At 46.6% G+C, this 23366-nt stretch overlaps 1 protein-coding gene and 1 long non-coding RNA gene across 3 annotated transcripts in view; one reads left to right on the top strand and one right to left on the bottom strand.

Annotated features, from left to right (window-relative positions):
• The window catches only part of ATP2A2 (ATPase sarcoplasmic/endoplasmic reticulum Ca2+ transporting 2), a 41517-nt gene extending 22662 nt beyond the window's left edge, over positions 1-18855 (bottom strand). Inside the window, exons 1-5 of one of the 2 annotated variants that reach the window (XM_058157972.1) lie at positions 18223-18853; positions 16688-16705; positions 16511-16593; positions 8001-8105; positions 5536-5674 (exon numbers count right to left, since the gene is read on the bottom strand). In XM_058157972.1, the coding sequence (XP_058013955.1) occupies positions 5536-5674; positions 8001-8105; positions 16511-16593; positions 16688-16705; positions 18223-18340 (463 nt within the window). In that variant the 5' untranslated portion in view covers positions 18341-18853. Of the gene's footprint in view, positions 1-5535; positions 5675-8000; positions 8106-16510; positions 16594-16687; positions 16706-18222 lie in introns of both variants that reach the window. The other variant, XM_058157971.1, reaches the window with a different exon arrangement.
• LOC131185488 (uncharacterized) overlaps positions 8049-23366 on the top strand; it is a 29539-nt gene continuing 14221 nt past the window's right edge. The window contains exons 1-2 of the long non-coding RNA XR_009152172.1: positions 8049-8141; positions 13270-13335. This is a non-coding gene — a long non-coding RNA (uncharacterized LOC131185488). The remainder of the gene's footprint in view (positions 8142-13269; positions 13336-23366) is intronic.

The raw sequence follows: 23366 nt of genomic DNA on the forward strand, positions 1-23366 counted from the left end.
CAGCCAAGTGGAAGGTGTGCTTAAAACAGAGCTGTATTCTGTCCGATTTTGTGGTCAAAGAAGGACCACAAAAGCACCCAAGATTTGATGTAGTTCTTTGTTTTTAAGACTGGCAGTGAGCAGCATCCAATAGCCAACAGACTGTCCGACCTTGGCAACTGGAAGAGGTGGCTGGCTGGAGGATTCTGGGAGCTGAAGTCCACCGGTCTTAAACAGGCCAGGTCCTAAAGGGATGTCTGACAAGTCTTAAAAGTCCGTATGGAAACGTTTATGCAAAATTCCCTTCCCAGAGCTCCAGGCGGCACCGTCTCGTAACTGACTGATCCTGTCATGGAGAAGCGTCTCCCCACACCAGGTCTCACTACGTTTCCTGCAGGGAATTCTCAGCTGCTGAATTCCTATAGGAACCGCTTATGCAACCGGCAGCAATCGGAGACACAAGAGGGAAAACCGCAGCGTAGTCATGGTAAGTTGGCAACGTTACCATGAAAATGGGATCCTTTACTCATCGGTTAAGGTGACGCTACTTTGGGGATTAGCCAGGCCTTCGAGAAAGGCAATTACAGGCAGTCCTCAACTTACGACCACAACGGAGCCCAAAATGTATGTTGCTTAGTGAAACATTGACGAAGTGAGTTTTGCCTCGTTTTACGACCGTTCTTGCCACACTCACTGCAGTTGTTCCAGTTACTAACCCGCTTGTTAATTAAGTGAATCTGGTCCCTCCCTGAGTTTTGGCCCACTTTTTCGACCTTTCTTTCTTGCCACAATTGTTAAGTGAATCACTGCAGGTCTTAAGTTGGAAACAAGGTTGTTGAAAGAATCTGGCTTCCCCGTTGACTTTGCGGCACAGGAGGACGCAACAGGGGATCACACGACCCTGGGACACTGTGGCAACCGTCATAAAAACAAGTCAGTGCCAAGCATCTGAACTTAGACCACCACCCCCGGGACTATGGGGATGCTGCAACGGTCGTTAAGTGTGAAAAAAACGGTCCTAAGTCACTTCTTCCAGGGCTGTTGTAACTTCAGACGGTCACTAAACGAACTGCTGTTAAGTTCATTGTACTGTACTGTACAATCTCTCAAACCGAATTATATATTTGTATAATTTTTATATCTTCTTTGATGGGAAGCGAAGCAAAGCGGTGGCCCCTTCTTAAAACTTCCCCTTAGAGGGCTTTTATTGAGTGGGTCTATTTATATTGCCTGGTCAGCATTTCCCTTTCCTTCTGCATTAATAGCGAAGAAGAAGGAAGGGGGGAAAAAAGGGGGGGGCATTCTAAGCTCCCTCTGCCCTTCAACCCCGAAGAGAAAATAGTACAAGACAAACAATGGCCAAAGCCAAACATGGGCAAACTATTCGGACGCATTCTCCCCCCAGCCCACCCCCCCACCCCCCGGACGGGTGTCGCGAGGAAGCTCCTTGTCCGCAGCTGCTTTTCGGCGATCGCAATTCCACCCGAGTCACGAGCCAGTTGCCAAGCATCTGTAGCTTTCGAATGGTCGCTAAACAAACTATCCTGAGCCGAGGACAAAGTACTGAATTTTACGGTAGGAGGACACACATCTGACAACGCGCCCTTAATGTGTTGCCCAAAGTCGTCATCTCTTAAGTTGTACTTTTTGCAAGGGGGGGGCTAAGCCAGGGCTGTCCAACCTCGGCCCCTTTTTTAAGACCTGGGGACTTCAACTCCCAGAATCCCCCACAGCTGGGAGCAGCGGACCTCACCTGTCTGCAGGGGTGCCAGCATCTGGATGGTGCAGCTGTCAGGCTTTTTGGCAGCCTTGACCCTCCTTCCTTCGGGCAACGTGTTAAGGGCACTTCAAATGTGTGCCCTCCTACCGTAAAATTCAGTACTTTTTTCCTCGGCTCACGATAGTTTGTTTAGTGACCATTCGAAAGTTACAAGGGACTACTGGCCATTTTTCGCACTGATGACCCTTGGAGCATCTCCCCTGGCCATTTGATCAAAATTCAGATGCTTGGCAACTAGCTCGTGACCCTTGCCGTGTTCCGGGGTCACGTGATCCCCTTTTGTGACCGTCTGACAAGCAACGTCAACGGGGAAGCCAGATTTGCTTAACAACCGGGTGGCTAATTTAGAACACAGCGCAGTGATTCACTTAACAACCGTGGCAAGGAAGGTCATGGAACAAAACTCACGCAAAAAATGTCTCACTTAGCAACACAAAGGTTGGTCTCAATTGCGGTCATAACGTCGAGGACTACCTGTAATCTCTTGCAATTTCTTTTTCCTTCCTTGGGCACAATCCTCAAACACAGTTCTGTGTTAATTTAGGAACAATGCCAGGAAAAACCAAAATTATCTCAGCCTGAAAATGCATTTCCTCTCCCCAAAAACGCATTAATGGTTTCCACAACAGAATTTGACCGGGTGCCATCGGATTCCTGCCAGGCTTATATTGCGACCGTGCTATCAGAGATGCGCCCAATCAAATTCACACTGCACAATATTAGCGAAGAGGCTTGCAGCCGCCTCTGTGAATCAGGGTTCCTGAGCTCCCTTCCCCAATAAACCTAGTTACTCCGCATCTCTTTAATAACCATAATTGTCACCGTCCAAATGTTAAGAACCGTAAACCGATTAGCTGAAAATAATGCGGAGGCTTTAATTATAGCAATAAGTATGCACGGAGGGTTTAACAGACACAAGAAAGAGAAATATAATTGCCAAGACTGCTGCGGTAGCATGATTGGAGGGCAGAAATACATTTTCCTTACAGAAGGAAAACTTTTCTGAATAGCTTTGGACCAAGCAACAAGGGATCGGAGCACAAAAAAAGAAGAAGAAAAAGAAAAAGCAAGTTTAGAAGACCGTTAGATCTCGTAGCCAAGTTCTCAATTCAAAAGAAGTTTCTGTGCGCCGATTCAGCGCATTTGCCAAATCAGAATGAAATATCGGCGGCAAACTTATCTTGATGTTCAAGAATTTTCTGTCTAGTGGTACCTTTTGTTCCAATAATAAATTCCTGTTGGGTTCTGTTAAGGTTGTAAGATTGCAACCATTCTGCCAATTCAAAGCACGAGAGTAGCAGGCCTCGCATTCTGCAAGCTTTATACTTCAATAACTCACGGGGGGGGGGGAGGAGAAACACGGACCCACTCGGCAAGAGGTCAAACGCAACAACCCTTTTATAAATAATTCTGAAAATAAATGCAGCTGTCCTGGTTTGAACTCTGGGGCTGTTTTTTGACAGATTTTAGCCGGTTAGGGCCTGAGCCTACGATTTATTTTGCTTTGAACTGCTTCACTTAAGAACTACTATCTACATCAAAGGAGGATGAAAGCTCAGGGTAAATGTATTTACATATTTCTTACCCACAAAACGCTGTTTGACATTGTGACTCAAGAGAGATTAGAAGGGAGCCAAGTCACGCTGAAAGCCAAGCGCACCCCACAGAGCCCAGCTTTTCCAACTAGTCCTATTAAATTTATATATATTTGTTTCAGTGCCTGACAAGGGATTGACGCTGACACTAAACAGGAACGTTAAACACAAATAAAAAGCTCCCGAAATTCCCACCAAGATTACAAGCAGTTGTACAAAATTGAAGCCTGTTTGCAACGGAGTGCCCAGAATTAAGGCTACTGTCGATTTACAATCAATGGAGTTTTACTCCACGACTTCTGTTCCACACCACATTTGGCAAGGCACTAAATTAAAGCCATTCCCTGGGGTGAAAGTCTTCTAAAATTGATCCAGCATAAAAGTTGGCTCAAGGCACGCATCGCGTTAAGTCGTGTTGGGTTTAACCATGTTAGGTTTAACCAAAGCCAAGGAACCATGCTGTAGCCAAGAATATCAGGTCAGTCACCCAAAGAGTTTTTGGAATGAGCACCGAGGGAGGGCATGAAAGCCATCCAAAGGAGTCGGGATGGCCCTTGGTTCCTGAAATCCATCCTACAAGAAACGTGGAAGGCCCTTTCATCCCACAATGCATTTCTCCTTTGCAAGAGAAGCGGGCAGCATTTCCTGCTCCCCTCCTAAAGGTATGATGTCCACAATTTGTGTATTGTCTCGATGAAGTTCTCGGCTAAGATCAAGCTCCGAGCAACCCATTATAGGGTCAGCTCCTCTGCTCCCTGCAGAAACCCTCCTTGAAGGATCCCTGGCCGTTAGGCCCCACTGACCTTAGGGGTGCGGGGGGAGACGGTGGCCACCTGGTTGTTTTATGCTGGTCAATAGCGAGGAGCTTTCCTGCGGACACGCAAAATGTCCCTGGCACGCTGCCTAAAATTCCGCCATCAGATACGCATCCCCCGACCAAGGGCTCTGTTGCTTCCCTACATGGTCCTCCGTTGGCAGGCGCCATGTCAAAGGCCATCCAAGGCGCTCAGGCTTATGACAGAGGCATGCGCACCGTCTTTCACACCTCGGGAGTCTTGACATCAACTATGGAACACGGTGTCTCTACCCTGGAAGAGCTAAGCTTTGCGTCTGTGGTTAGGCGGATTGGGGGCTGGGGGTTTTTACCCCTTCTCCTTCTTTTCATCTAAAGCCTGCCCTTTTTTTCTAGAAGTCACAGCTTCCCATCGACTCCTTTTTCAGATGCTTGGTGGTGTTGTTGTTTTTTAAAAAAAAGATGACACAACTGGTACTCTCCATTGGCTGTGCTACGCACAAGATGTACCAGGTGACCACGGCCACTGGCAGTCGGCCACATCCAAGGCAGCCACTCGGGATGGGCTGGGAAAGGGGCGAGGAGAGTGCCTATCAGGCCTCCAGGGGCAGCAGAGCACAGAGGTCTCCTCCCCACACCGGGTCTGAAGCCTACACAGAGGAGTTGAAAAGGCCACTGCGAAAGCTTCTGGGGCCAACAATTCTGGCGAAATGGAATTGGAACCCGTTTGGGGTATTCTCTGCGCTGGGTGAAAAAGAGCCACGCTGATCATACAAGCCATCTGGAGGAACAATAAATGGGGGCCAGGCTCTCTTAAGGGCACGAGCTTAGCGTGGCAATCGTGTAACTCAGGAGTCTTCGAACTTGGTAACTTAAGATTTGTGGACTTCAATTCCCAGAATGCCTCAGCCAGCCGTGCCAAGTCGCCAAGTTTGGAGACCCCTGATGTAACTCATCAGTACGAAACTTAAACCTTGTCCCAAAGGGGCTTTTTCAATTTGGAACTGAAGAACAAAGAAGCTTCTTGGGTAAGAAGAGAAATGTTTTCAAGGAACAAAAAAAAAACCTAGCAAGGAAGTCCACTTCCCTTTTTGGAAAAAGCACCTTTGGGACAACCATGACCTGGAGGATTGAGAATCTCCACAGACATTTAAACTTGGAAAAAGGGGGTTACCCTAAAAGAGGGGAACCCTATGCAGCCCAAACCCAGCTTTTGATTTCTTCAGTTTCCTTTCTAAGCTTTAAATGCAGGTCAACAACTAATCCAGGCTCGACAGTAGCTTAAAATACAGAAGCAATACACAAACACATACATACATACATACCAAAAAAAAAAAAAAAAAAAGCATTTGAAAATTCATTATTATGTAGTAAATAAAAGTTCTCACCAGCTACTTCCACGATATCACCGGGAACGATGTCTCTTGCTTTTATCCTTTGTACACTTTTTCTGTCTTGTCGATAAACTTTTCCCATTTCAGGTTCATATTCTTTAAGAGCTTCAATGGCATTTTCAGCATTTCGCTCCTATAATGCAGGATCAACAGCAGGGGTTCAGCAATTCTCATCTATATCTATTTATCTATATCTATCTATCTACATACATATATTTTAACTACTGCGCTGAGCAGCTGGTCTCCAAGTTTGCTGTTTAATAAGTAATCTAGGATCATCCGCTGGCAGAAAGAGAGGCATCATATTGCTGCTGCAGCCAACCTAAGGGAGCAGCCTGCAAAATTTCACTGTCAAATACACAGCCTAAATACTGCAACTTTTTGGTGTGGATAAAGCCAAAAAGGAGATAACCCAACAGCCGGGATCCCTTTTAACTGCGGATTCTTATCTCTCTTAAAATAACTCCCATCCAAAGTGTACTTCTTAACTAAATGGGTAACTGATAAATTTGACAACTCAAAAGAGTTACAACTAGGTAATTAAGTTCCTTTATACTTTCTCTCCCTGCAGCAGCATTTGGCTCTCTTGGGCAGTGTGTGTTCATTGTTCCAACTGAGAAACCAAAATAGCAGGTTTGGGGGTGGGGGTGGGGGGAGAGAACAACTGTTCCCATAACTTCAACACATTTCACACTCAAGACTTGCTAACAAAGTGCCTGCTATCAACACAACACGGTGGTAGGGTTGGGATTTTTAGACCATAACCTTGCAATGCCTCAGGAAGGTTTCAACTTTAGAAAGATTCCAAGGGCTTCTGAATCAATGCAACTGTACCTTACTGCTAAAACCTTGCTAAATTATTCGTTTGCCATGAAAAGGCCAGCAGCCAAATGAGAAACATCTGCCTGTGGTTACTGCTGTTAAACTTGGAGATGTAGGACCGCTGGAATCCAAATTAAGTGGGAGATATGGCCATGTAAAAGGAATGTTATGTTCGCAGGTATTTCGCTTGTCACAGACCTCTTGAAACAGGAGATAAAGACTAAGGAGGGTAATCACGAGAAGGCGGTTTCAATCTCTTGCTTTTCAAGCTAAGAAATACATTTTTCAGTCACCCCGTCCATTTTCAGAGGCAAGAAATATTAAACTGTCACCAACATTAGCAGACAGATGATTAGTGAATATTAAAGCTTTTTACAGCATTTGTTCTATCGTAACAACTACATTTTCATCTGAGTGCCGGGAGAATTCTTTACTCGGCTCCAAGAATTTTTCTTGCTTTTAAAAGGCGGTGTTCATATCAGTACTGGGGGGAGGGGAGGGGGGGCAATAACTTGTCTTTTTTAATAAACGTAAATCTAACTGGAAAGCCGCTCATCTTTCAGCTATTCCAATACATCAACTGTAAATTAAATCCCTCTAAATTTTAAATCGTTCATTTAATGGGCAGTGCTGGGCTTTGGGGCTTATTATTTATTATTTTCATCATTTTAAAACTTCCTCTCTGTTGTGCTCCCATAACCACCTTACTTGGCACCCTCCAGTTCCTATGGCAACAATACCCTGCTATGAAAGATGAATTATGGGCAAATTATGGCTTTCTCATACGACCAAGATGAAAAAGGAGGGGGGGGGAAATAGGGTATATTCATGCCAGAAATGTCACTCGCATCTAGGAAGCGAGCTATTAATATTCAGTACTGTATAACTTAGTGGCAGGACCCAACCACAGCATCGAACTGGTATGTCCCACAAAACGGAGCCCAAGTTACTGTTGGCAGCAAGCCGCCTCCACCTGCCCTCGTGCAAAGGAAAGCAGAGGTCAACCCAGGCTGCAGGCTGGGGAATTCTGGGAATCGAAGTCCACATGTCTTCCACTTGCCAAAGTTGAGAAATGCTGCTCCGATACATTACCCTGGTAACTTGTTTTGATACTCCCTCATGGAAAATCTGAGTAGGACTACAAGGCAAACATGGGCTGTGCCCTGATATATAAAGATGTATTTTGGTGGATGCAGTGGCTTGGATAAATTGCACAGGCTGTCGTTTACTGGATCTAGGGAACAGTCAGTAAAGTTTGGTGCCTCTCGGATTTCACAGATTTAGCCTATAATCTAATCCACACAACCTTAATTTCTTTCCATGACATTCTAGAGTCCCTTTCCTCTGACAGAGACTGGAACTCATCCCTGTTTTACTAAGGAAAGATACAATTGATGGTTAAGCTTTAAAAAGTCCAAAGTCTCTTTGGTGGACTGAATTAAGATATACGGCTATTTGGATCCTGTCTTATCTTTATAACATCCAGCAACTCTCTAAGAATGACAAAGGTTTAACCTAATTTCAGAGCTCACCTCCGCTTTCAACTTTCGTAATAAATATGATAATGGCGGCTCTAAGCAACTTAAAGCAACCTGTCGAAACGGCTTTTCAGTTTTCCAGAGCAAGTCTTTGCTTACCTGCCACACACCCACAATTGCATTAGCAACTAATATGAGTAAGATTACAAAAGGTTCTACAAAGGCTGTGACTGTTTCTTCTCCTTCTTCAAACCAAGCCAACACCTGCAAGAGAGATTAGAAAACTCAGTGAAGATACAGGTATGATTCGGTGGCGTTTTCTGCGCGTCAACTTGAATTTTAGCCCAACGTTTATTCCGTGGGTGATTTCCCAGATCAGTTGCGTAATTCCAAAATGTCCGCTGACTCACTTGAGCGCACCTGAGAAGCAAATTCGATTACCAGGAAGTAATTGCCTCACCTGCACTTTTCAAGTAGCTCGCTGCTTTTAAACTAATTTGCGGATCAGATTAGGCCTGTCGCTTTTTGTTTTCAAAACAAATTACGCTGTAAATAAATCCCATTTGGGTTGGAATAACCCGACAGGAACATCACCACTGCATTCCTCGTTAATAAATCACCCCCCTTCTTAAGGATAGCTTAGGTGGCAATCGAAGGAGCTCCTCTGCAAAATCAGGAGACACAATCCATATGGGTTGCTTAAAGATAAAAGCATGGCTTGCTTTAACAGACACCAAATTCTCCACTAGCGTTTTTATGCTTGATCAGCTTGCCAAGAATTGAATGGTAGACAGATTTGATCTGTCCATCAGGCTCTCTATTATCGCTATGGTCTGCTGCTCACCCCAGCACCATTCCTTCTTTCTATTTGAAGACCTCCTTTCTAGTTGAACTTCAGGCTGGCTGGCTTCCGAGATGTTGAGTGCTCCTGACGGCGAGGGATTCTGCTCCCTTTCAAGACTCATCAACATCTAAGGGGGAAAGCGGTTTTCGTCCAGTTCGCAACATGCGCTAAACCACCAAGTCTTTCGTTTGGGATCATCCAGGAAACCATCGTCTGATGGTGTGCTATTGCAGCCAACTAGACTTGGCTCAAGCAAGCTTACTTGTAGTAACTAATGGCTTAATCCAATATCTCAGGGGTCTCGAACCTTGGCAACTTTAAGACTTGTGGACTTCAACACCCAGAGTTCCTCAGCCAGCTTTGTTGGCTGAGGAACTCTGGGAGTTGAAGTCCACAAGTCTTAAAGTTGCCAAGGTTCGAGACCCCTGCAAATATATATGATTCCATCATTTTCTAGTAACAGCGGCCTCACTGTCCTGGATCAAGAGTGAACTACATCTAAAGGCGAAGAAAATTAATATTCAAGGCTAAAGGATCCCTGAAACCATTCCTGTGGGATTCTCCTGCAGCAGGACTCAGTTAGCTTGCATTCTTTCCTGATATACAACAAAAAGGGTGTTAATTTTAATGAAGAACTACCCATCACACTAACCAGGATGTCTTTTGTATGAAGCCACTGGCTGAGGACACACAGCAGTCTAAGCCATAAGCAAGCTAGCTTTACCGAGGATTTGCCTATCTTGGAACTCATCCTAAAATGTACCACTAGAAGACACTGTTAGAAGCTCTGGAAGACGTCCTTTAAATCTGGGACACCTCTCTGAAGCTAACTCATTGTTCTGACAGCCTGTCAATATTTCCACAAGCTCCATTACAGCTTTGTAAAATGATTGTTTCAAAAAATCAAAAAGAAGTTAAATATGTTCCTCTTAGAACAAAGCACTGATCGAAGAACTTTGGAAGTCCTATACCCCGGTTTTTTTTGCCACCAGCTGAAAATTCTGGACCATTTTCCCCAACCGTCTGAGTTACTCAGCATTAGGAATTTAACTGTTAAGAAAAAGAATGTATATGCCCATATATTCGTGTCCCCCCCCCGCCCGCACCGAATTTTCTAATCCCAAGGATCATGTTACTGAAAAAGGCACATGGGGTGATGACCGAAATTGACTCGCAAAATGCCAATTTAGGCCTTATGAGTAACCAGAAGTGACTTGGTAGCTTGCATCAAAGGCTGCAATGATTCATGAAGAAAAGGGCTAATATTATGTTGGATATATTGAGCAACAGGAAGTACAGGGCAACTGACTTGAAGAATGCTGAAATCGGGTCTTTGGAAGTCATTCAGCAGCAAGTCATTGTTCAGATCTCTTTTAAAGAAAGAAGGCCACAAAAGACGCAACGGGGGGGTGGGGGGGAGCTTGGGGGGGGAGAAGACGACTCAGAGCAGCTTCTCTACCACTTTTCCTAAAGGGGCAAAAATATCTGGGTTTTCTGTTTGATAAAATGGTAGATGGTGGCCTGGTTCAACACAGAACTGCTTGAATGCATACAACACAATGAACCCTAACTCTTGGGTGGGGGAGTTGGAGCACGGGTCCCCAACCTTTCGGACCTCAGGGACCACTAAATTCATAATTTTAAATCCTGCGGACCACTAATATGAATGTTTAAAAAAGATAAATAGTATTTAGTGCACTATAAAAAAATGCAAATAATTTTTCTGCAGACCACCATCATTTTCTCGCGGGCCACCAGTGGTCCACCGGTTGGTGACCACTGGACTAGATGACCTACTACAGAGTCCCTTCCAACTTGATTTACGAAGCGCACCAAGTCCAAAATAAAACCATCGGGTTACAGTTCTACAAAATGTGTGAATGGAAGCACCAGCTTTTCTTCTTACTGGGGCTGTAATGTAAAACGCAATTTTGAAATTTGTCCTCTGCGAGGACACAGATCCTCTCAGAGCCAAGCCAAAAAGCAAGTCCTGAACCTTTTAGAAATCAACTGTCCTGTCTTGACCCAGACTGAAAACGATAAGCGAGCACCAAAGGCGAATTTAACCTCCCAAAATTTGACTCCCAGGTTCTGTAAAAATGGGTGCAGCAAGAGTCAATTACTCCTCTGATGAAACACCAATAATGAAGCTTTGATGCAGGCATTCCATATTAGTCCTTGAATAGACAACACTGGAACGAGTGATTTTTCTCTCCCGCTGCACAATCTGTACTGGCAAATATATACCATGCATGTTTTTCTTTTGGTTCAGGAAAATCCTTTTTTCTTCCCATTCCAAAGCGCACAGACCGGACTTCTCTAACTCTGTCGCTTTGAGATGGGCAAGACCAGGCAATCCAAGAGCCGAAATGAACACAAGGGAGGCTCTGCCTTCCAGCGTTGGTTACTGGCTATGTAAAAAGGTCAAAGCAATTTAGCAGCCGAGTCTACGGAGCATATGGCGAAGGGGAGGGGCGTCGGTCGGTTTTTGAAATGACAACCATACATCAGGAGACCGTGTCATTAGGTATGCCAACATATTTCAGCGTCAGGAAGCTCCAGGATCTATATGTACTGTAAACCTAAGCCACAAGTAAATTTTCAGGGCACCGGCAGCACCGATTTTCGGTTTTGACTGCAAATGTGCCAAGCTGCCCTACTGATCTGACACCGCACTGGACTTGGAGCCAGCATTTTCAAGGGCAATTACCTCCTCTGAGCAATTTTCTCTGCCTGAACTTCCACACTGAGCTACATTTTGAGTTTTTCATGCGCCTCACAAGTATTGATTGCCTGCCCTCTCTTTCTGCATTCAATATACAAATTTTGCACCCACTGCAGCTTCTTCCCTTTCTCTTCAAAATGCGGCTACCATAAGTAAAAGGCAGAGGTCTTCTTCCCAGGTAAAGATGCAAAGAGTTACAATCCTGGAAAAAGGCTACAGAGCTCAAGGAAGCCACCTTTAAGCACAGCATCTTTGAGTTACCTCGCAGTCCTTGACTCTATATAGATAATGTTACGGGACTAAATGCTGCCATGCAATCTAGAGAGAGACTTGATGCCTAATGGTATTTAACAAAAGGCAAGAGGAACATCTGTTCTCCCTCCCTTTCATTAAAGAGGGGTCATTAAAGTGATCTTTTCTCTATTACATCTCAGCTTGTTTTGGTCCGTTTGATGAATTTGGAAGAGCTTATTAAATGTTAACATTGTCCTCTTTTCATTCTCTGCAGGACCATCTGGCTCCCTTAGGAGCTTACCGACTTTGCCCGTATTTCACTTAAAATTAAAACAAAGAGAAATATTTCCTAGAATAAATAAGGAAGACAAATTATTCCATATAAATTGTTCAGGGGCGTCGGTCTAAGTTATTCCCATGTTCTTATGAGTCAATACTCCCTAACAAGTGTTGGAGAAAGATAAAGCTGTTAACAGAAGGAAATGGTGGGAACTGTTTGCTATGATGCCAAACTATTAGATATGGAGACATCGTTGACATAAAGAAAACCACCAAGGCTACGCACCATTTAAAGTCTATGCAAATTCCAAGAGGTCTGCAATTTTTTCCCATTGCAGCCCTGGGGGAAAAAAATCCATTATAACGGATTTTTGCTTGTCTAACAGCACCAGTATCTAAATTCTCACGTTTCCAAATAGCATTAGGCTAAAAAAAAATGGGTTTAATGGGTTATTTTGTCGCTTGCCTGAAGTCACTCAGGGGGGCACAAGAAGCTCAAACCTTTTATTAAGATTGCCGAAAGTAGGGTACATTTCTCATTTAGCTCAGCTGATGGGGAATATCAGCAACCATCCTTCAGGGTTTGGGTTTGGTTTGGTTTTTTTGGCTTAAAAGGCAGGGAATCAATTAAAGGAATCAAAGAATCTTGCCTTTTGGAGGCAAGATTTTTTTGTTTTGTTTTGTTTACATTTATACCCCGCCCATCTCCGAAGACTCAGGGCGGCTTACAGTGTATAAGGCAATAGTCTCATTCTATTTGTATATTTTTACAAAGTCAACTTATTGCCCCCCCAACAATCTGGGTCCTCATTTTACCTACCTTATAAAGGATGGAAGGCTGAGTCAACCTTGGGCCGGGCTCGAACCTGCAATAATTGCAGGCTTTGTGTTCTTAATAACAGGCCTTACCAGCCTGAGCTAAACCGGCCCTTGATTGATGGGAACATGCCCACCAGTTGCTAGGGAACACAAGAAATGATCTTTTTAAGCAAAGAGCAACTTTTACAGACCCAGACTAATATTTCTTCTTGGTTTTTTTTATACTAGGTACTGAGGTTTAAGTCTTTACAATTAAAGATCTAGCTGAAATGTACAGAAAAATAAGGCACCAGTTAATGTTGTGCAATTGCTTTGCTAATGTTCCTTTCTTTCCCACCCCACTGCAATTTCCCTTGAGGAAACATTGCTCAACCTTGGGCATTTTAAGCTGTGTGGACTTCAATTCCCAGAATTCTCTAGCCAGCATGGCTGGCTGGGGAATTGTGGGAGTTGAAGTCCACACACCTTTAAACGCCCCAGGTTGAGAAACAGTTCTCTGAAAGATCCACAATCTTTTTCTTCTTTAGCTTCACTCTTGGCAGAAAGAAAAAAAAAAGAAAGCGAAGATACTTTGAACATGGCTTCACTACTTGGTATGTAACATCATATATCTGATTAGCTGGATGTTTTATCCCGTTCAGGTTAAACCCCCCCCCACACTCTGCACAGCTCTCTGGGAAAAGGTTTCACTTGAACTTACTCTTGCCAACCTGTTGTCCTGCTACTGACAGGATTGTCTGCTGGAGTCACAAGTAGGAGCAGTTACAAAAGGGGGTGATTGAATATCAGCCCAGAGAAAAGAGATCATGCCAAAGGCGGAGCGTGGTGTCTGGATGCTTAGCGTGAAGTAATGCTTATTCGCCTTTATTTCTGTTAGACGAGTAAGATGATCCCCTCATATTCCAATAAGTGAACCTTATCTCTCTTGCATCTGTTATTCTTTGGCCCCAGAAGAACAATTGTAGCGATTGGCTTTACAGATTCAACCACCACACTTTAGAAGCACAGAAAGCCATTTTTCTTTTCAAATAATGCCTCGTCTTTCCCTCTGTACCCACAAAACGAGGCCAGAACTGCAAAATCTAAAACAAGGAAAGGTCTTCCCGACACTGGAAGTCAACTGAACATCTTCTGCTGGCATACAGCAACAGCACTTAAGACTTATATACCGCTTTAAGCGGTTTAGAGTCAGCATATTGCTCCCAACAATCTGGGCCCTCGTTTTACTGACCTCAGAAAGATGGACGGCTGAGTCATATGGTCTTATACAGACAACCACAATTTTCTAATCCAGAATAGCCTTAGAACGGGATCACTTTTTGGGCATGTGACCGCTGTGCTTTTTCTAAATTAATGACACACCATCCTAACCTCATCAAAAATCGCCATGTTCCCACAATTCTTTCAGCATTAAATGGGACGCTTCAGACATCATTTCGGAATTTTGACTCATTACGATTGAGGTTACTAGTTGTCCCGTTTTGCCAGGAAAAAGTATTCTCTAATCAGGGAGTCTCCAATCATGGTTTAATTTAGCAATATTCCTGCATAGGAATCTCTGGGCTATTGCTCTTCTAGGACACCATAAAATCAAGAGGGGAAAAAAAAAACCCTTTTGTTACAACAGCAGCAAGTGAGAGATTTCCCTTAAGGCATCATGGTCACATCAAAGCAAGGACACTGGGCTGTGGGTACCAGCATGCCTGCTGAGAATCAAAGTTTGTTTTGTCATCAAAACCAAGTTGAAGGAAAAAGCCAGGAAGCAGAAGGATATTAAGTTTGGAAGCACTGTACAACTTACAGTGGATAAACATGGAACAACCAAATACAAACAGGTCAAATTTAACCCAAGATTTAATGATAACTATTAAAAGTAAAGGAATGCAAGGACCACAAAGAATGGAAGGTTATTTACTGTTGTGGAATAAAACTCTTTCAATTAAACTCAGAAATAGCTCAACAGGCCACAAAGAAATACTACTATACAGAAAATGTTTTGGAAATCTTTCTCCAGGCTAATTCATGTCATGGTAACTAACAACAGCAGTGTTCTGGGCTGGGAATTTCAAATCGTCAAGACCGATATTTTTTTTTTGTATATAAATTGCCGGATCTCATGGTTGTATGTAGAATTTTAGTGTGAGGAGGCAACCTTGAAGCTTTTGGCTCAATTTTCCTGCAAAAAGTCTACCATGATAAAGAAGTTATTTTAACCAACCAGCGTTCTATGTATATTTCTTTCCTTAATTGAGACTTGTGGGACAAATCTAGGACTCAACATATATATCATTTTTTTTAAACGATAGAAAGTGAATGGGCACCCTACACACCTAGGGCAACCATAATTGGATTTCATCAATGCACCAGCAGCTTAAACATTCATCCACCCCAAAGTCACCAAGCAAAAGCTGAAACACAATGACTAAATGACTTGTTGCTGCAGAGAAGAAAATCTATGCAAAAAACTCAAAAAAAAAACCCCTACTCTCCCAGCTGGCTTAGTCAATGGCATGAAACTGGAAACTCTCACTGGCTCAAATTCTGCACTCCAGTTAAGTCAAAGCTGCACCGTTTGGTTTCATTTTTAAGGGCTCTAATTTAAAGACAGAGACACAGAAAACTACCCTATGTATCCATAACGGCTGAATTAGAACTGGAGACAGAAGTTTCACATGCAATTTCTACAGGCCAATCTGGATATGTGAAACTTCTCTTTTCACCAAAGTTTCCAGATGCCCTCAAAATCTACTCCAGAGTAGTATCCTGAGAACTTAACACTGCGACAGTTTATGTCTAAATCAGGGGTGTCCAATTTTAGCAACTTTAAGACCTGCGGACTGCAACTCCCAGAATTCCCCAGCCACCTGGCTGGGGAATTCTGGGAGTTGAAGTCCACAGGTCTTAAAAGTTGCCAAGGTTGCACACTGCTGGTCTTAACGAAACCTTGAAGGACAGTCTAGGAAGTGAGATACTTTGCAAAGCTCACCCTGCTGTATCCCACTTACAATGCTTTTTTTTCTCCCCCATGTCCCATCCTTCTCCAAACGCGTACTTGGCACCTGGCAACGTGACCCTATCCTTTTACACATTATTTTAACGTTCCGACTCGATTTCACAGCCCTCGTCCTACCCCATTGTGCCCAGGGAGCATAGAGTTTACTTTACCAGAGGCTTCCCAAAGGTCAGTGACCAAATTTGGTCAACAATGGTGCCATCATTGCTGTCATCATTCCTGTCACTGTCAAGAGCAACAACTGTCACCTTGCTATTATCAGCAAGAGAAGGCAACTGGCATATCCCCCCACCCCTACAAATTCTATTTACAGTTTGCATTGCATCCAAAAAAAGACTTCCAGCAGTCTTGGTGAGTTTCATAACAATCAACCACCGCTAAAAAAAAAAAAATCGGCCACCCTACAGCAGTTCACCTTCTGGCTGGGGCCAAGGTTAAAAGGCAAGAACCTATTTCAAACACAGAGACAGCCATGTCTGTTCACAATATTCAAGCATGCCTGGCTTAGACTGCTATGTGTTCTCATCCAATCATTCCCCTGACATTGTATTTGTTACAAGAAACTGCTCAAGATTCTGAGGTGCAATCTACTGAACTCAGCTGCCAAGACAAAGCATTTATTTTAAGCCAATGATAAGACAGAATAAGGATACCCAGTTTTCTCCCCCCCAAAAAATCTTTTCTAACTCTCACTAGCAACCCTGTGTGTCCGTGAAGATAAAAGCCATCCATTCAAAACAAAGGGAGATACTTACAAAAGATATACATGCTGCCAGCAACAAAATTCTAACTAATAAATCTTCAAACTGTTCGATCACCAGCTCAAGTAAAGTTTTTCCTGCCAAGAAAAAGATTCAGACTTCAGTCATCGAGCAGAGAGGTGCGGCAGGGGAAAAAAATCAAGCAAGACAAGGCTTCAGATGGCAGCTTACCTTCTTCAGCTGGTAGTTCTTCAAAACGCCAAACAGTCGCAGGAACCACATCAAGTGGGGGAAGAAAAATCAAACACAACAATTGTCAGAAATATAAAGGTGCCTGAGCTAGATCAAAAGCTTTTCGGCTTTTAAAAGGCCAAGGGAAGAGATGTTCTAAGGGCATGAGCAATGCAATAGTTAATTAGGCTTCCTTCAACAGACAGAAAGAAAGAGAGAGAGAGAGAGAGAGAGAGAGAGAGAGGCGGGCGGGCACAGGCTTCCCTGCATTTTACGTCAAGAACATTTCGGCATCCAGCTCTCTCTCTCTCTCTCTCTTGCTCGCTCTATCGGAAGGGTTAGCAATCCAGCCAAGTCATCACTGCTCTTCCCTGTGGTTCCTAATGCAGCTCCACGCTTTCCACCATTCCCCATTCACTCCTCTGAAAGAGGAAGGAGAGGGGCGAGGTTTTTTTTTTCTTTTTTTTAATTTTCCCATGCCCATCAGGGTAGAGCTTCCTCCCTCCCCCTCCTTCCCATCTTGCAAGCCCTAGGGCTGGCTTTTGACAAGCACAGAAAGCCCAAGCAACAGAGCCAGGCAGGAAAGGCGAGAAAACAAAGGTCAAATCAAGCCAAAAAGGAAGAAGAAAGGGGGGGGGGAAGGGAGGGGGGGAGGAGACCCCTGTCATCCCCCCACCCACCCCCCAGGAGATGGGGAGACTTTCTCCCTTTCTCTCCTTCCCGGGAAGGTGCCCTGGCGGGTTTCCACGTTGCACAGCCCAGGGCAGCTGCTGAAGGGAACCCACGAGGTCCACGGCCAAGTCAGCCATCTTCTTCTCTTTCTCCCCCCCCCCATTTTTTTTCTCCTGCCAGGTTCCAGATGCCAGATTGGGGTGGGGGGGGGGGCAGGCGGAGGGTCCAGGATAGATGTATCGATACGGGGAGGGGGGGAGGAGGAGGAATAGATCTGAGGTGGGAGGGGGTGATCTCCCATCTTCCCGGACAGAGGGTCAGGATAGATGGATGGATCTGGGGAGGAGTGGGTGGGAAATGAATAGACACGGGTGGGGAGGGGGAATCTCCATCTTCCTGGGCAAGAGGGTCGGGACAGATAGATGGATATGGGGAAAAGAGGAGGGGGTTTGATATGGTGTGTGTGTGTATGGGAGGGGGATCTCCATCTTCCTGGGCCGAGGGTCTGGATGGATATAGGGAGGGAATAATGGAATCAGGGGTGATTCCCTGAATGTGATAAGGGACAAATAGAGGGGGTGTTGGGGTGATTATCCTGCCCAGGGTCAGGATAGATGGGTAGGGAGAGGGATAGACGCGGGGGGCGGGAGAGAAAGGATGGGGATAGTTATGGATTCAGGGTGAATACGATGAGGAATACGGCGGTGGGGAGGGGGTTGATCATCCAGGGTGGGGGATAGATCGCCAAGAGGAGGAAGAGGAAGGTGAGGAGGGGGAGGAAGATGAGGAGGGGGGGGGAAGGGGGAAAATCCTCCCCATTGTCATGGGGGGAGGGGGGAAAGGGGGCGGCCGCCCACGCTTACCGTTGGCTCCCCACCGCTCCTTCTGCTTCTTGACCTGCTCCAGGCTGAGCCCGGTGCTCTCGTTGACCCCGAAGTAGCCCAGCACTTCCTCCACCGTCTTGGTGTGCCCGTTCTCCATGGCGGGGGGAGGAGGAGGAGGAGGAGCGGCGACGGCGGCGGCCCCCCCCTTTCCTCTTCCTCTTCGGCGGCGCAGCAACGGAAAAAAAATTAAGCGGAGGGGGGGGGAGGTTTAAAAAAATAAAACGGGGGGCGGCTCGGGCTGCCCCCCCCTCTTTCTCTCCCTCAGGCCCGGCTCTTCCTTTTGTCTTTTGAGGGGGGGGGTGTCTCGCTTTCTCCTCCTCAGTGGGGGAGGGGGCGCGTCTGAGGGAAAAAGTGACGGAAATGGGGGGGTCGCCGCCTCACGAAAGGGGGGGGGGCGCCGGTGGGGGAGGGGAGGGGGGGGCGAAGGCGGCCCTGAGGGAAAAAAATAAAATATAAAAATAAGCCGCCGCTGCCGAAGAAGCCGAAGGAGAAGGAGGAGGAGAAGCCGGCCTAGGCCTCCCGCGTCTGGCGTCGCTGCCCTGCCCGACACTGGCTGAGCCGGCGGCGGCTGCTCTAATAGAATTTATCCGAGGAGACTCGCCGCTGCCCCTCTCGCGGCCGCGGCATGTGGACGACGCCGATTGGACGGGCGCCGGCGGGACCGCCCCCCGCGTCACGCGCGGGACCCGGATGGGGACACGCCCCGCCGGGAGCCTGCGCCAATCGCCGCGGGAGGAGCCCAGGCGCACCACGGCGCGCGCCGGATCATCGGAGGTTGGGGGGGGGGAGAGGAAAGAGAGGGAGGGAGGGAGGAGGGAGAGGAACCAAAAAAAAAAAAGAGATAATGATTAAATTTTTAAAAAATCAAAAGGAAATCGGACCGACCGGACCGAGGATTGATTTTGTGGATCGACGGTTGATTATGCTAATCGGTTCCTCTAGCGGGAGAGAGGCTGGCTGGAGGGAGAGGCGGGCGGGCGGGCGGGCGCCCAAACCTAATCGAGCTTTTGAAAGGCGTGGGCGGTCGAGCGTGGAGCGTTAACGGACAGAGGAGGTGGGCGGGGCTTGCGCTGGCTGACACGTGGGCCGGCCGGGGGCTCGAACGCGCGTGTGAATGGGGGGCAGGCGGGGGTCGCGCCGGTGAGGGCTGAGGATCGGTTTGGGAGGATGGGGGCGAGGACGGTGGGTTGCAAAGCAAAGCGCAGGGTGGTTTAAGCCGGTTTCTAAAGCAAGCTAAAAGCCAACCCTTGTTTTTTTTTTTTCGTAACGTGTGAATGCGGGCAAAGTTAAGCTGGGTTGATTAATGTGGGTTTATTGGGGGAAGAAATGGAATTGACGGGGGTTTCCACCAGCATAACCCATATTCTAGTTTACAATGACAGTTTTGGTTTAAGCCGGTTTCTAAAGCAAGCTAAAAACCTTGATGGTCATCTAGTCCAACCCCCAGCTCAAACAGGAGCCCCCTGTAGCATTTGGGACAAATGGCTGTCCAATCTCTTCTTGAAAACCTCCAGGGATGTGGAACACCCAACTTAATCTAATGTGCCCAGATAATTATTTAAAAAAACATAGAATAACAGAGTTGGAAGGGACCTTAAAGGTCATCTAGTCCAACCCCCTGTCCAAGCAGGAGCCCCCTGTAGCATTTGGGAGAAATGGCTGTCCAATCTCTTCTTGAAAACCTCCAGAGATGTGGAGCACTCAAATTAATCTTAATGTGCCAGATAATTATAAAAAAAACAATAACACAGTTGCAAGGGACCTTGAAGGTCATCTAGTCCAACCTCCAGCTCAAAACAGGAGCCCCCTGTAGTATTTGGGACAGATGGCTGTCCAATCTATTCTTGAAAACCTCCAGGGATGTGGAGCACCCAAATTAATCTTAATGTGCCCAGATAATTATTAAAAAAAAAACATAGAATAACAGAGTTGGAAGGGACCTTAAAGGTCATCTAGTCCAACCCCATGTCCAAGCAGGAGCCCCCTGTAGCATCTGGGACAAATGGCTGCCCAATCGCTTCTTGAGAACCTCCAGGGATGCACCCACAAACAGGCAAGCTGATTTCTGAGTCTTTCTCACCAAGGAGAAGGGTGTTTAAAAAGCAGCGGGAGATGGTGATGGGTAGAGATGCATTCCAAAAGCCGGGCACTCATCTCTAGGCTTGAATTATTCCCCCCCCCCAAAAAAATCCCCCCCTTGTTTCCTTCTGCATTTTATGCCAGGAGCGACCCGCTGCTCCGCTAAAAAGACAAAAAAAAAGGCCTTAGAAACCCCACGGTTTCCCTCGGTCCGTTTGCTTCTTTTCACCAGCGATTTTGGCTCGTCAGCGGGAAACCAGGGACGGCTTCGGGGCGGATAAATTGTCTCTTGAAATGGAGCGAGAATTAGGATGGGAGGCAGCAAGACAAACAACACGCAGCAGCGGCCCTCGGGAGGAGCGGAGACGGTGCCGTGAATGCAGAGTGGGACCTTGGCAGAAATGGAGGTCGCTTCGATGGGGGGCGGGGGGGGGATACGACTTCTTCGGCCTCAACCGAGCTGCGAAATCTCGGGGATCTAATGGAAACCCAGACTTTTAAACCTAGTGTGGTTGAATTGAAGGTAGACCAGGCCAGACTCGGGTTAAAAGACATGTTTATGTGTGACACCATCCAGCCTGTTTCGGGGCAAACCGTGGTTCAACCGTGGCATGCGAACCAAGCCACTGACTTGCAGGCAATCTACTCGTTTGGGAGGCGGAGGAAGCTTGGAGTAAGACTAAGAAAGGGGGGTTGTGGGTCAGTGTTTGGACGAACGTCCTAGAGGTTTGAATGTGTTGTGGTCTGCCAGCAGCCTGCGGACCTGGCAACGGAGTCGGACAGCGATGAGGCTGAGGAAGAACGTGGGCCAGTCCTGGAGGCTGGGGAAGGCCTGGATGAGGGCTCTGTGTCGGAGGCAGAGGTGGGGCCAGGGCCATTGGGGAGGGAGGTGCAGACTCCGGAGCCTCCAGAGGCTGACAGTAGTGAGGCAGAGGAACAGGAGGAGCCTGTTCCTAGTGCACGCATGAGAAGAGCTGCCAGAAGGCAAGAGCAGCTCAAGCAAAGAGGACGACTTGGGAGTAGGGCCAAGAGATGATTGGCCCCTCCCATAAGGCTTAAAAGACCAGCAACGGCGTTTGGGCTTTGCCGGAAAACAACGTTGATAGCTTCGTCTTGTTGCATTTGTTTCGTATCGGCGTCTCCTGAACTTTTGCCAAGAAAGACCTTTGGCAGTTTGCCTAATTGGACCAAGGTTGGCGATAGGACTGAGGAATTGGTGTTGGGAGGAATCTGCTTTAATTTAGTTGTATTACACAGAGAATGAAGTAATTCTCAGCTGTTTGAATAAAGTTTGTTTTTACACTGACTTGAGTTTCCTACTACCTACTTGGGCCTGGGTCACAAAAGAATGCCACTTCCGTGTGCTTCTCGTAGCCCCAAAGACGTTAGACGTTGGCCTGTTGTTTGTGCATCAGAAAGAACTTCACTGTCCCTTCCCGGTGACAGCGGCTGAAATACTGAGCAGGCCTGCCACCTGGTATGACACGGTGGGTACACGGAGATGCTAAGCCACTAAAGCTCACGTCCCCTTTCTTGGCCTATTCCTTGTACATAATCCTTGTGTTCTTGTACAACATGGAACGTGTCCCCTTCTCGGTGCCAACCCTTGATAACGTCGTGTGTTTGGCAGATGATGATGGGCAGGAGGGGGACGGGTGGGAGGAGAAGGTCTGGGGTGGGTTGGTCCTGCGCTCGACAGCCTTGTTTGATGGGACCCAACTGAGGCCAGGAAAGGCACCCTATGAGGTCTTCTCCCAACAGCAGAAGGAACGTCAGCTGCTGTTGGGGAAAGGGAATGGACCAAACCGTCTGCCCGGGTTCTAGGCCTACCTACATGATGTCAGGAAGCCTATTGATCATCCACTCTGGTGGAAGATGCATCTCCTTGGGACATCAAATTTAAGTCAGCCGGGCTTAGCAGGATACTAGAATTTAGGGCTAAGAGAACTTGTTGTGCGTTGCAAAGTCGTGTCCGACCCATCGTGACCCCATGGACAATGTCCTCTACCATCCTCTAGAGTCCATTGAAGTTCACGCTGACTGCTTCAATGACTCCATCCAGCCATTTCGTTCTCTGCCGTCCCCTTCTTCTTTTTCCCTCCATCGTTCCCAGCATTAGGCTCTTCTCCAATGAGTCCTTCCTTCTCATTAGGTGGCCAAAGGATCTGAGTTTCCTCTTCAGGATCTGGTCTTCTAAAGAGCAGTCAGGGTTGATCTCCTCTAGGACTGACCAGTTGGATCGCCTTGCAGTCCAAGGGACTCACAGGAGTCTTCTCCAGCACCAGAGTTCAAAGGCCTCCATTCTTTGGCGCTCAGCCTTCCTTATGGTCCAACTTTCACAGCCATCCGTTGCATCTGGGAAAACCAGAGCCTTGACTATACACACTTTTGTTGGCAGGGTGATGTCTCTGCTTTTTAGTACGCTGTCTAGATTTGCCATGGCTTTCCTCCCCAGGAGCAAGCCTCTTTTAATTTCTTGGCTGCAGTCCCCATCTGCGGTGATCTTGGAGCCCAGGAAGATAAAATCTAGGAACTAGGTGTGTCTAACCTAGCGAAGAGAAGGCCGAGGGGAGACATGATAGCAGTCTTCCAATGTTTGAAGGGCTGCCACTGGGAAGCGAGCATCAATTTATTCTCTGTAGCACCTGAGGGCAGGACAAGAAGCAATGGGTGGGGAGCTCATCAATAGAATTAAGAGAAATTTCCTGATGGAGAGATCAATAAAACAGTGGAATGTCTTCCCCCCAGAAGTCGTGGGTGCTTCATCACTGGAGTTATTTTTTAGAAGAAATTGGCTTGTCTCCAATTGTATAGGGTCTCCTGCAGGGGTGGGCTGCTGGGGGGTTCGCAGGGGTTCGGGAGAACCTCCAGCTAAGATTCTGTGCAGTTCGGAGAAGCCCACCCAAATCCCACTCCTGGCTGGCCCTACCCATCCCTCCCCTCCCTGGAGTCTCCACGTGACCCGTTTGGGATGCAGGTAAGTGCAGAGCACGCACACGGATGCTCAGGGAGGGCGAAAAACAGGCCTACCGGAAGTTCGGGAA

The sequence above is a fragment of the Ahaetulla prasina genome, chromosome 15 (assembly GCF_028640845.1).
Source record: "Ahaetulla prasina isolate Xishuangbanna chromosome 15, ASM2864084v1, whole genome shotgun sequence".
NCBI lineage: Eukaryota > Metazoa > Chordata > Lepidosauria > Squamata > Colubridae > Ahaetulla > Ahaetulla prasina.